This window comes from Macrosteles quadrilineatus, unplaced genomic scaffold, assembly GCF_028750875.1.
Source record: "Macrosteles quadrilineatus isolate MER2022 unplaced genomic scaffold, UCM_ALF_1.0 Scaffold_1__1_contigs__length_201487025, whole genome shotgun sequence".
NCBI lineage: Eukaryota > Metazoa > Arthropoda > Insecta > Hemiptera > Cicadellidae > Macrosteles > Macrosteles quadrilineatus.
Genome location: NW_026542594.1, coordinates 21,091,990 through 21,106,506, shown reverse-complemented (window position 1 = coordinate 21,106,506; position 14,517 = coordinate 21,091,990). Strand labels below are relative to the sequence as shown.

The 14,517-nt window shown below is 34.1% G+C and overlaps 1 protein-coding gene across 1 annotated transcript in view; it reads right to left on the bottom strand.

Moving 5' to 3' along the window:
* The window catches only part of LOC128995083 (uncharacterized), a 45,840-nt gene extending 35,942 nt beyond the window's left edge, over positions 1–9,898 (bottom strand). Inside the window, exons 1-3 of the mRNA XM_054419973.1 lie at positions 9,802–9,898; positions 8,890–8,976; positions 5,988–6,135 (exon numbers count right to left, since the gene is read on the bottom strand). Of these exons, the coding sequence (XP_054275948.1) occupies positions 5,988–6,135; positions 8,890–8,976; positions 9,802–9,898 (332 nt within the window). The remainder of the gene's footprint in view (positions 1–5,987; positions 6,136–8,889; positions 8,977–9,801) is intronic.
* Between the last annotated feature and the right edge of the window lie 4,619 nt (positions 9,899–14,517).

The window sequence follows — 14,517 nt, the reverse complement described above, 5'->3', positions numbered from 1 at the left end:
TGTGCGACCTCAACCCGATTGAGTTAGCCTGAGCCAAGATGAAAAGGAAAATCAAGGAGGAAAATATTACGGGTGATCTGTCACTGACAAAATTGGAGGAAGCTACAAAAAATGCAATTTTTTCTATCAGTAAAATAGATTGGGAGGGGTTTACCAGCCACACCCTTAAAATAGAACAAGAATATTCAATTAAAGATAGCATAATGGAGGAAGCTGTGGAACGTTTTGTTATTGAACTTGGAGGTCTGGATTCAGATGATAGTGAATGTGAAGATTCGGACACGGATTCAATATCAGACTCTGACCTTGCAACTCCATTGTGACAGAAGGTAACTGATATCCTTTTCTTAAAGATTCCTTCCTTTGTTACTATTGTTTATTTTTGTAACCTATTACGTGTAATTATTATGGTTTTCTGATGAATATGACAGATACAATTAACAATGTTTAATTTTTATTTATTTATTTTTTTTTTATTAGTGACAAAAATATTACGAGATAATGGAAAATATCCATAAGTCATAACAAATACTTTGTAATTGTATGGTAAGGTAATTTAAAACTACATTTGCAATCACATTCAAGATGCCACCGACACTCCCTGTAGCTGACCAACATAGGTGCCGTGTGTCCGCTAGGAGTATAAGTAGTAGACAACATTTTTAGGGCGACTAGTAGCAGATCGCCAAGCGCTGGACTGTGGTGGGGGCCCCTTCTGGCCGCTGAGTCGGCGGAGGGGCTACGCGCAATCAAGTTGAGTGCTTACAGTACTTCCACATTTTTTTTGTAAATTTAAAATTTTGTACAATTTTAATTTAGTGATGAGTAGCCAACAAATCAAGAATAACATTGATCATTACTCATCACGAAAAAACATACCGGAATGAATGAATATATAGATTATAGAGAAATTTGGTTTATATGGTACAACCAAAAGGTTAACTCAATCCTATACTCTAATACGAGCAATGTTTGCTTGTATGTATGTATGTATGTATGTATGCTTGCTTGCACAAAGATCTCGAAAACGGCTCCGACGATTTTCTTCAAATTTTGTAAATAGTTTATTTTTGGCCTAAAAACAAGTTTACTGCAGTTATAACTGCCAACAAAAATCTAATTACGTGGAAAAATGAAACTGAAAGTCACATTTTTTTAACATTAGTCTAATGGGTTGCTAAGTAACCATGTTGGTTGAATGAAATAACAAGGAAAAAGTAAACAAAAGACTTGTAAGTTGTAACACATGTGTTCATAAAGGCATCTACCCACAGTGTAGTAGAAATTATAAAATACAGTACAAAAGCAAAAACATCACTTGTTACTATTGAGCAATGATTATACTGAAGCTTATTCGATACATTGTAGGAAATGTTAACTTAGCAGTGCGGAGTGTGGGATCTATTATTACGATTAGATTAAGGCCTAGATTTCCCATCCTTATGGAACAGCTGAATCCAATTTTATTGTTAGTTCTGTCCGTCTTCTGTAGATGTCGTGCTTTGTTTACCATTTGTTTCTTGTTATTTCAGTAATTTAAAACCTCGCTTAACCAAATAAAGATATTTAATCATAAACGATAACTCGTTCACTATCTTACCGTACTATATTACTATATTACTATCGTTGGCTATATAACCAAACAGTGAGACACAAATAATGAGAAACTAACCAAAAAATAATATAAACAAATTGTAAACAAAACACGACATCTACAGAAAACCAGACAGAACTAACAATAAAAGTGGCTTCAGCTGTTCCATAAGGATGGTAAGGTATCTGCACTCCTAAAATGCTATGGGAAGGTAAGGAAACAGGTCCGCGACATAGGAAGTGGTGAAGGAAGTAGTCAATGCAAGCTATCCTGAGTGCGGGAACTGTTTATGACGATTAGATTAAAGTATCTGCAATTATAAAATGCTAAGGGAAGGTAAGGAAACAGGCCCGTGACGTAGGAAGTGGTAAAGGAAATAGTAAAGGTGAGCGGGACGGAGTGTGGGAACTGTTTATGACGATTAGATTAAGGTATACCCAATCCTAAAATGCTATGGGAAGGGAGGGAAACAGAGGTCCGCGACGTAGGAAGTGGTGAAGGAATTAGTAAAGGCGAGTAGTCCAGAGTGTGGTAACTGTTTATGACGATTAGATTAAGGTATCTGCAATCCTAAATGCTATGGGAAGGGAGGGAAACAGGTCCGCGACGAAGGAAGTGGTGAAGGCAGTAAGTAGTAAAGGTGAGCGGTCCGGAGTGTGGGAACTGTTTATGACGATTATATTAAGGTATCTACAATCCTAAAATGCTATGAGATGGGAGGGAAACAGGTCTGAGACGTAGGAAGTGGTGAAGGAAGTAGTAAAGACGAGCAGTCCGGAGTTTGGGAACTGTTAATGACAATTAGATTAAGGTATCTACAATCTTAAAATGCTATGGGAAGGGAGGAAAACAGGTCTGAGACGTAGGAAGTGGTGAAGGAAGTAGTAAATGTGAGCAGTCCGGAGTGTGGGAACTGTTAATGACAATTAGATTAAGGTATCTACAATCTTAAAATGCTATGGGAAGGGAGGAAAACAGGTCTGAGACGTAGGAAGTGGTGAAGGAAGTAGTGAAGGCGAGCAGTCCGGAGTGTGGGAACTGGAAACCATTGTAACAGTTAGATTTATGTATCTGAAATTGAAATACTGAAATGCTATGAGAAGGGATGGAAACATGTCCAAGACATAGGAAATGGTGAAAGAAGTAGTAAATGCTAGCAGTGCGGAGTGTGGGAAATGTTTGTGGCAATCAGATTAATGTATTTAAAATACTAAAATGCTATGGAAAGAGATGAAAATAGTTCCACGGCGTAGGAAGTAGTAAAGTTTAGCATCGCAGATTGTGGGAACTGGGAACCGTTTGTGGCAGATAGATTAATGTATCTGTAATTCTTAAATGCTAGTTAAGGGAAGTAAACAGGTCCATGACGTAGGAAATGGTGAAGAAATGTAAATGCTGGCATCGCAGAGTGGGGGAATGATTTTCCCCGAGCAAAGCTCGGTCCCCAGGTACTGAAAAGTAAACAAACTACAACAAAAACAAATCTAACATTGGCATTTAAGTATGTGGTTGATAGTTACAGCTTACAGTTTTCTCAAAAGTCCAAATCCATCCTAGCCTCCTTATATGTATCGATAATTTAAATTTAGTTTTAGGTCTAGTGTTGTTCCAGATTGTTCAAATTTATTGTAAGAAAACTACTGTGCATTAGGAGGAATGTGAAGACATTGGTTCTAGTTAATTACGGAAAGTAAATAAAAGAAACGTCTTATAACACTTAAAACATATATTTACGCTTATACTGTTACTCACAAGACGGTAAATATACAAAAACGATGGTAAGTGGTTAAAACAAGGGTACCACTTACCATCGTTTTTGTATATTTACCGTCTTGTGAGTAACAGTATAAGCGTAAATATATGTTTTAAGTGTTATAAGACGTTTCTTTTATTTACTTTCCGTAAATTTAATAACACGTACAATGCTGATCAAGAAGTTATCTAGTTAATTAGTCATCGTTTAGTGGAGGTTTAGTGGAAGGAGTTCTCCAGTAAAGAAACTGTTCATCTCTCCTGAGAGATATATGCTGCTTAGGTTGGGTGCTCATTACTGAGACTGGGTCACCCACAATAAATCTCATAGCTAAAAGTTAATGTTTTTTTTAGGGAGAGGAGGGAAAATGCTTTTACGCACACATGTAGCCAGCCTGTAGTGTGAGACTCCTGAATCTATCACAGACTACTCACTAAAAAAACCCCTCTACTCTGTTGGACACAGACCTGGAATTGTTTGTCACATTACTTCAAGTCAGGCCAACATGGGACCTAAGCCCTGAGGGCTCTCACCGTTCTACTAAAATTTCAAAATTATATTGCCTTATAAATCTCAAACAAATGTTAGGCCTACATATGGAAATTCAGTTCAGAAAAGAAGGGTTCATACCTTAGCTCTGTGATTGAATACCCCAAAATAACTTTATACATTTAACTACAAAATCTTAAACCTATATAAATTGAACTCTCAATAACAAGACAGAATTATGGCACACATTTTGTGAGAGGAATTCTCAGGTATTACACAGTAGGCTATTTATAAAAATGACATGATTTGAAAGTACAGAGGGTGGAGAAGACCAAAGAGAAAGTGAAAGTGACATGTGACAATCAGAGGGATGAAGAAAGGATTTAATTTATCTTTGATTTTTATTGTATTATGTTATAAACATATATATTCCTTTTTAAGGAATTTGAACTCATTTCAGACACTATATAAACAATGACAATACCTTTTTGTATTAAAAATTTAACTTTAACTTTTAAATTTGTTCTACTGAATAGCATATACTGGATGCTATTGATTTGGTCTTAGGTGACAATTTAAAATTAATTTAAACTTGTACCCTATGTAATATACTTAGTTAAACTCATGATTTGCTACCGATAAGTGATCGATTCCCACAAAAATCCACAAATGTTTTTTACTATGCAGATAAAGTGGTGTAAATTTTCCTTGAACAACTCTCAGTATTTTATTGTACATATTTAGTTTTAGATTAAATACAAAGGTTTTAAAAAAGTATGGTAAGCAATTTGAATTAAGTTCAAAGTCCTTTACCTATTATTTGTGATATCTAACCTTGAGCATCTTGTCAGGTGTTTGAAAACAGCTTAAGAGGATAATACTGTTTTATTATAAACATACAGGGTGTCCCGTAACTCTCTGGACACATGTATCGTTATTGCTTAGGTCAAGACAAACACATTTCATCATAGGAACATGGGTCTGTGGTGCCTAGTTTTCAATCTGTCTGTATTTATGTGTTTTTTACAAAAAAATTAATAACTCCTAAATGGTTTGAGATACAGTGTTGAGACTTCGCAAAAATATTTATCTTAATAAGACCTATTTTTGTTTACAAAAAAAAGTTTTACTAAAAAATCATCAGCCTATTCGTGAAGAAAACTACTACAAACTATACTTTCCAACGATATAGACCATCAGCCTTACATTTTTTCAGCTTTTGCCTTCTTCTGGTAATTCTTTTTGACTGATCCCCACCAAATGGTTTTTAGCCTTCCCCTTTTCCTACTTCATTGCGGGTTCCAGTCTAGACTCTAGAGTTTGCTGGCTAATATTGTTGTGACCCTTCCTTAGGGCGTGACTTATCAATGCGTAGTTCCTTCTTTTAACTAAGATTTCGCCAGGGTCCATCTCGTTTCTCCTATATTTTTAATTACAGTCCATGTTTTTAGCCGCTAACCTGTAACCTAACAAAAAAGTTGACTTTACCTTTGTCATGTTGTTAGCCTCCAGATCACTGGTATAGTAATAAATAATGGTTTAAATACCAGTTAAATACGTTTCTACTATACCTTCTGTCAAAATGATCTTTTGGATTAAACTAAGGATCAATTTGACAGTATAAGGTATTATTTATTTATAACCATTATTTATTACTATTACCTTTGTCAATCAGCTCAAAAGTTGTAATTGTTGTTTCAGCCTTTTAGCAAATTTCCCCTATATGGAATAAGCTATTTTAGTATTACAATACCTCAATTATACACATGAGGTGCTCAGCTGAAGCAGCGTCGTTAAAGTAAAAACAAATAACATGCACGAATATTGAAACAACCAGTAAACATAAAGAAAGGAACAAGCCTGTTGCACATACGATACTGGTTGACATTGCCACGATCTGAGCAAGATGCCGAATGGGGGGTATTCCTACGTTGTTCCTGGCATGGCAGCCAACACCAGGAACAACGCAGAAATAACCACCAGTCATTGAGGATGCTGCTTTAGCCGAGATCTACATGTATCTGATGATGTCATTGAAACATCTAAACAACAGTTAAAGCTTCAATTTTTTTTAACATGAGGACTTAGGACTTGCCTACAGTGTAATGAACGACTTTATCTACAGTGGAATAATTCTACTCAGAGACTTACCCTCCCAAGACGTTGTATGACTCCAGATGCCACTTGTAGTAGCATATCCTTGGTTTGTCTCCTGCTCTACACTCCCTGGTACACAATGTTTGGTCGTTATGTCTCAACTCATCGTAGCGGCCACTGTCTACATCATCTGGCTGAGGAACTACAACAACACATGTCTCTGGTGAGAGATCCTGATCATGGTTGGGCAATGTCACATTTTATAATAAAATTATTGTTTTAAATGGAATTATGTTTAATTATTCTTTCTAATAAAGTTTTGATTATGTTAGAATACAGTTAGTTTGCCCAAACGAACATGCGCACCCAACTGAATTGTTTTAAGGTGATTGACCTTCTTCCTTGGAGTTTTTTTTTTTTAGGTTCAGAATTGCTTCCTGGTTCTTGACCTGTCACAAGGGTGGGCAGTGGCGGATTCACAGAGGGGCTTAGAGGGGCTATAGCCCCCCCCCCCCCCTTTGATGTCCAATTTAAGCTCGATAAAATGGTACTTTATGATATAGGTTAACTATATGTCTATACTGGAAATCCATAGGTTCGTGGTCGTGGATAACAGTACTAACTGCATGACAACGCCCCAATAGAATATTTGCATAGCTACCTACCATGTTCAAGGTCACTCACCCAAAGTATTCATTTCTCCACACGCGCCAAATCGAAATCGCAGATCTGCAGTACTACCACAATCATAGTTACACACCCACTAGCATTTAGTAGTTTAAGTGTACCGTACTCACGAGATCAGTTGATCAGTTCCCTCGTTCCCTCCCTGGCTTTCCCCAGGATTAGTTTGAAGTGTGTTGTATTATTTACTACGTAACCTTAAACGCTATTCATCTCGTTTTGTTTTTGAGATTTTGCTTACAATGAAAAAGTTGACTACCTACTTATTTTTCTTATGTTAATTAGCGAAGAAAGTGATAATGGTGTCATGTTGAAAGATGAGGTGAAAAAGGAAGTGCCATCAACATCAACAAGTCTTGCTGTTTCAACAAATATAGGCCTAGTATCTTCATCTTCAATGGATTGTTTTCTATTTTGTGACATTAAACTGCCTTTGGAGTGCCTTTAAATACATTTGTTTATTATTGTTTGTTATTACCCATTTAGATAGTAAATCCAACTCTTTAACCTACAAAACTTGAGTTTGCACCAGAAAAAAGAAAACTGTCTGGAACTGGAAGTAAACAAATGCCCAAACCGGACCTTACTTTATGAAGGTCATAAAATTAGGTTTATTCTTCCCTTTTTGAAATGTTGTCTTTGGTCTCTGGTAAGTAAAAGAGCATTAATTTTTATTTCAAACGTTACATTTCTATAGAACGACCAATAAGTAACCTTAAAATATACTTATTTGACCAAAGGTCTACAGTCTTTTCAGGGGATAAAATCCCCCTTTTCCCCCTACATTTATTTAATAGACAAAAGCGATATCCACAGACTGTGTTTAAAGACAATAGAAAGATAATAATTCACGGCTGTGCAAAATCGAGGAATCAAAAAACAAAAATGAACATGAATTTTAAAGTTAGTGTTTTATTTTGTACTTCACATTATAAAATTATTCCATTAAATAATCGTGACAATAATAGTAATAAAAAAGTTGGTAGTTTGGCAAAATTGCTGTTCTCAACAACAGTTTAATAGCGATTTTTTGACTAAACTTAGGACAAAGAAATGGTCTAAAACTGCCATTTTGGATACTTAAATTACAAAAAAAATTTTCGGGGGGGGCCTGCTATTCAATACCCCACAGAGGGCCCGTCCCACTTTGTGACTGTTCTAGATAGACTGTCTGTTAGACTGAGGGTGGGTAAGCATTAAGCAATGGACATAGCTTTTCTGCTTTAATACTAGGCCAGTATACATTGCTATTATGGTAATGTACAGGCAAGGAAGGGGGGGGCCTTAACTGGGTTTTTTTGGGAAATTTTACCAGGACTCGGACTTGGGATGGGCTCTGCCACACAGCCCTCCCTATCATAACAATCATATGATTATTACCATACGTTTTTATGAAAAAAAATTGTTAAAACCATGAGCGCTACGTCAAGTAGTTTCCAACAGCTAAACTGACACTACTTAACCGATCGATGGGAACTCTCTAACAACCAAAGTCAAAAAATAGTCTGCAGTCATGTGGGCTGCATCAACTCTCCTTGTGGCCTGCGTGAAAGCGCTATGATAGGACCGTATTTAGAATAGGTGAGGTCCCCGCCAGCTCAAACCAGAGAGGCCCCTCTTTATTGATTCAACTGAATGAACAACCATTAATTTTTACGATGAAATTGGAGAATACGCCTATGAGGCTAGGAAAATAGCTAATAAATTCTATTCTTTCAATAATACTATTAGGGGACTGCAGACCAGATTTTCTTACTTCGAGCAGGTCAAAATGTTACATTTGGGTCACTGGCCAAAATCAGGTCCGTTCAAAATCAGTTTTCTTTGGAAAGTGTTTTTTAATTTTTTTATTTATTATTATTTATTAAGTATTATTTTAATTAATTTATTTTATTAATTTTTAAAGTGTTTCTTTTTTAAAAGAGAATATTGATTTTCCAGCCGAGTCGAGCCTCAGAGATCTAGCATTAAGTCAGAAAATCAAGCTTGAGCATCAGACTATGAATCCCGTGCCATGATTGCCATTTGATAGCTCTTTTATAGTTGATGAGCAAAGCTTAGGTTACCTTATTTATTTTATTTTATTATATCATTTTGTTTTATTTTATATTTTATTTCAAGACAATAAACTTTAAGTACATTTTATAGAGGGTTTTTTACAACTTGAATATGAATATCTCTGAAGGCTGGCTAAACAAGAAAGTATTATATGATTTTTTTTTCAATATGAAATTACTCAATATATTACTTTAAAAACTTGATGTTCACTTACTTGGTTGAAGGTGACAGAATGCAAGCGATATCCAGAATACTAATAACACCAACGTCCTGATGCCAGTTGATGTCCTAAAAATAGAACAATAGATAAATAGAAGTTAAATTAATTAAAATAAATACACACTTTTCAACATTTAATCTGAATGCTACATAAAGCAACATCGTGTAGTCCACTAATCAATAATGATCCGCAATGATGTAATGATGTTTTGAAAATTAATGTAAAAGTAATGACTCTCGTTGGAACCATATAAATTTGTGTTCTGTAGGCAAGCACAATTTTTTTTAAATAAAACCTTTTAATTGTTAAAATTAAAAGGAATAATTTGAATTTGACAAATTAAAGTGTACCTATGGAGTTTCATTTAGGCCAACTAAAAATCAATATTTTATGTATTATTAATTTAAGAAATTGTAATTTAACAGAGTATTGAATATTTTTACTTAGGACATCTTTAATTATTATAGGTAGGTTGAAAATATCTAACTAAAACAAATTAATATGCCACCTATCTCTTCAAGTTTTATATTTTAAAATGTATATAATTAATCTAGAAGTAAAATTATTTTGCTTCAACTAAAAGAAAATTACATACTAAAAAAATATTACAAATCAGCACTAAAACAATAAAATACACATAGCCTTATAAATTATTTTTCAAATATATTTATAGTAAAAGTGAAATAAATGTCAAAATTAAAACTTTTGTCTCATGTTGCAAAATCATTATGCTTTTTCAATCTATTTTAAATTTCTTCATCTAAAACAATTCAAAACTCAAGAATAGAAATAAAGTTTGAAATATCAACTCACATGATTTATGCAGATTCTTCTACACTAGTCACAAGTCCATTGGTAATGACTGATGGCTATTGTGTCCCCAATCTTTGTGACCTGAATATCTACATGCAGAAGGGGTGTGAAGATGCAAGTGAAAGTTGATGCCTTCAAACAATTTCACTATTTCCAGCTCAAACCCAGGAGATACTTTCTTGCTCAACATTTCTTCTTGTTTAAATGTTACATAAAGCTTTACTTTAATCGGGTTCAAAACAACAAGGGTATTTTTCAGAAGGTCACAAGATTTAGGTCTTCCTCTTTCTAACTATAGTTGTAGTTGCTAAAAAAGTTATTTTTATCTTGATGTCACTTAGAACTAAAGTGGGTGTACTAAATTTGTTTTTCAAGTTAGTACATCTAATAATTTGTGATTAGGTAAAATGTCAACAAAGTTTAAATACCATGTTGATTTATAACTACAACTACATTTTTTTTATTTGCTTGCTTAGGGAATTTCCTCACAACCCTTTTATTTTCAGAATAAAAAATTTGGTAATTTACATTTTATTCTTTATTAAATTACGTAAATATCTTATAATCTGTTACGGAGAAAATTCCAAAAACTCTACATTTAAGATTCACATGTTTTTCTTATGGAGAAAAAGAAAATTGTTGTGCAACTAACAATTAACAATTGTAAACTAACAATTAGAATTTAACGTTAGTTAGATAGGGGTGCTCCATCTATTGGTCTTGTGTGATCGTTGGCTTCAATATACCAAATTATTTTTTTGTTTTAAGGTCTAGAAAATGGTTACAAAAGAAATTAGGAAATTTTGGGGTCAAAAATGGGAAAAACTCGTTCGAATAAATGTAGGTTTACACGTTTATACCAAATTTCATCCAGCAATAATCTTTTTACCATTAGTCAAAAATGGGAAAAACTCGTTAGAATAAATGTAGGTTTACACATTTATACCAAATTTCATCAAAATCGGATACTTTTTGTTCGAGTTATCGTGCTAACAGACACACATATATATATATACTAGTGGCATGTAGGGACATAAGTCCCTAAAAAGCTCAAAATGTAAAACAACTTATTTTAATATACCAAAGAGTCAAATTATTTATTTGTAAAGATGGATATCCCTGTACACCATATCTTTGTCTAAAAAGGTCTCTCTGTTGGGTTATCTATTACAGTATATATTAAATGCAATGTTTGTCCATTATGCGGTAGGCTACTAAAAGACCATCCGATCGTGATGAAACTTTAGGGAAGTAAATAAGTACAATACTATACAAAATTAATAGTTTTATTAGGCACATTGAGTAATATTTTATGGTTTTAGGATTCCCTTTCCCAATTGTCGAAGCTAATATTGACAGTTGACATGTTGATCTTTGGTTTGATTTTTGATTTTCAAAAAGTCTCAATTATGTGTATGTTATCCCTCGTTTTAATACATTATATAGTGCATTGCATAGTTAACTGGCTAAGAATTAAACCATCTGCGTGGATTGAATACTGGCTTGGAAATATAGCGCGATCAACTATATTAAAGTAAACAAAAATCAGCTGTGTATGGCTTCCAATGCTAATCTTATGGAGAACATTTTACGTGATATCTAAATTTCTGTTAACATTTTGGGAAATCCACTATTTTTCCTGCCGTCACGAGATCGAGACCTTTAAATTTAGCCCTCCCCCGTGGTTCTACGACATCCCGGTCGCCCACAATTTGACGCAAAGAATCGCCTTACGTATAAATAAATATATATATATAAATGAATTTGAACGGATGGTGTTTTTGGCCTCTAGGGACCTCAAAACGAAAAAAGTAAATCGGTCTCAGGTCCAGTTCTTACAATGAGTACTACGGTAATAGCTTATTCCCTATATGGGAAATTTGCTAAAAAGATGTTTCAGTCTGATGCCCCGAACAGGGGTGTGCGCCTCCACTCAAATATTTTTTCATAGTGATAAAAATATACAGGGTTAGGCAAAAGTCTGGAACCTCCCAGTTAACTTTTTGACGCGTTCCAGTAGGAAAACCAAACTCGGCACATATTTACAACATAAGAAATTGCACTTTTTCATCAAAGATAAAACTATTTTGGGAGCTCCAAATTTTCAAATGTAAACACCTACCATGTGACCCCTGTGAATCATATAAAAAATCACTCCAAGTATCAACATCCTTGTCATTATGTCTCTATGCCGATGATGCCAGTTTGAAAATATCGGGTTGTTCATCAGAAGTCATAGAAATTTCAAGTCTGATAGAACTTACTAGTTTAGATCAGCATTTGAGCAATCATAACTTAACATTGAATTTAGATAAAACCAATTTATAAATTTTAGGACAAAGCAGAGCAGGAAAATTGTCAACCCAAATTTAGAAGCAAATGAAAAAAGTATTAAAATGAAGGAGCAGTTGATATTTTTAGGTCTTGTGGTCGATAACCATCTATCATGGGATAGTCACATAAGATCTGTTATAGGTAAGATAACTTCTAGTCTGTTTGCTATACAAAAATTGTCTTCCTTGTGTATGAGTTTAAAATTAATTTATTACTCTCAAATAGTCTCATATTTCAAACGGAATCTGCATTCATGGCGCCACAACAAAAGCAAACTTGAATGCCATTTTGAGAGTAAAAAAAAAAAAAACAATTAGATTAATGCTAAATCTAAATGATGATTCAAAGTTTGATGAGTCACTTAATGTCCACTTTAAAGAACTAAATATCCTAACTGTGTATAGGTTATATGTATTGCGGACGGTAATGTTTGCTAAATGGAATGCAATAGATACATCTTAAACACATGTCCACAAATATAACAAAAGAAAGAAAAATATCTATTTGCCTGAGAGTCATAATTTAGAGTTTTGCAGAAATAAAACGTTTACTATAAACAGCTTCCTGAAAAAAATTCCACAAATAATAAAAAATACCCCCAGCCGCAGCAAACCTGCAGACTATGCAAATTGACATTTGCCTCATTGGATTTACACTAAAATGCAGCCTTAAAATATCACACCTTAAAATATATCACATTTATTCCCTATTTAAATAGAATTAGTTTAACGAGTACTTAGGTTTGCTGCAACAGGGAGGGTAAAAAAGTGTTTTTTGTTGCAAAATGTTAATAGTTTAGTAATAAATTAATGTATTTTCCAAATTTGATCAAAATATGTTTACAAACAAGCAAACTACAACAGTTCACTTATTTTAATTTACAATTTTTTTGAATTTTCTCCATAAAACCATTAGGCATAATAACGCTTTAATATAGTAAATTATTTGTTTTTTAAGCTCTACAAAATGGTTTGGAAATATATTGTAAAATGTTGTGTTTTTAGGGTCAAAAATGGGAAAAACCTATTTTTACTCCCATAATCATAAAATGTGTACCCTGGTGTGTTGGCATAGTAAAAATATCTCTAATTCCTCATAAACTTGAATGTTTAGTTTGGATCTTTGATTGGACCAAAGATTACATACCTATGCTGCGCAAAATAGATATTGCACCTTACGGCAATTTTGTGCCAAGTCGTTTTTGGATGGGGACACCTTCACGTAGTTGGGTGGTCTCTCAACAGAGGCGCTGTGTCAAGTCTCGATCTGCATTACCATTCAAGTTCGGGTGAGTTCGGTAATGTTCGCGTGCTCGGGATTAACCTGCCTGTACGCGACGCGCTCGCCGACCCGTCGTCATCGTACGGTATCTCTAGTTTGAAAGTGCACAGCTGTCATTAATGTACCATAACTTTATCTTTTTACAAAAATGGCATTTATTTATTTAAAATTAAAGGGACCATGTAACAAAGAGCTAAAGGATACTAAAGGTTTACTGATATAAACATGAATTAATAAAAATCTTCAAAAATTGCAGTCACAGTGATATAATAAGCTTACAATGTTATACTAGTTTTTCTGCATTGAATTTTAACGTACATTATTTAGAAAACCCTTAACAATTTAGAAATTTATAATTCTTACAAGTTTTAATAATTAGTGACTATTTGTGAGTTCGTCCACTTTTGTGTTTTCAGAATTTTTATCCACAATGTTTGCTTCCGGATTTCTAGACTCATGCAATATCTTGCTACTAACTCACGATGAGGAATGTATGTTTAGTCAACTACTATCTAACCATTCACTGGCTACTTGACCTTTTTAAACATAGCAATATACACATAGTTTGTAGGAAGAACATTTATCTACACAGATCGGCATTTGTTTTCAAACTACGTATTATCTCGTCACATTATTGGTGTTTTGTAAGTGCCGTTTGCAACTGAGCTTTGAAGAAAATGTAGAGCATAAGATATAAAATATAGATTTTAGATTTGGATTGTTTTTATATAACAAATCTTTTAAATGACGACTATATAAAATAAATTTAAGAACACATAGTTTTAACAACAGCGGATCCTTAGTTGTACATAAATTAAAGAGGTTATCTTTACCTTGTAAAAACGGTATTTAGGTTGGAAATTGGAGGTCAGTCACACTCTCGCAACCACACGAAAGTGAACTAACCCGAGAGACCCGACATCCCAATTTACTGGTATGGCCTGTTTTAAACATTATATTAAACAATAGGTCGAATAATTTGTACCGGAAGCCTCTAACATTTTAAATTTTACAACCTGCATTTTACCTGTACCTGCATTTTTGCCTGTACATTTTACAACAGGCATTTCGTTCGCCTTTCCAGTATTGCTATTCATAATAAATTCCTGAATCAACATTAAGGCATTGTATTGGCGTAGCCAGGTTTGGATTGGAGCGCCCTGGAGCAGAAATTGCCAAACCACCCCTCTCCAA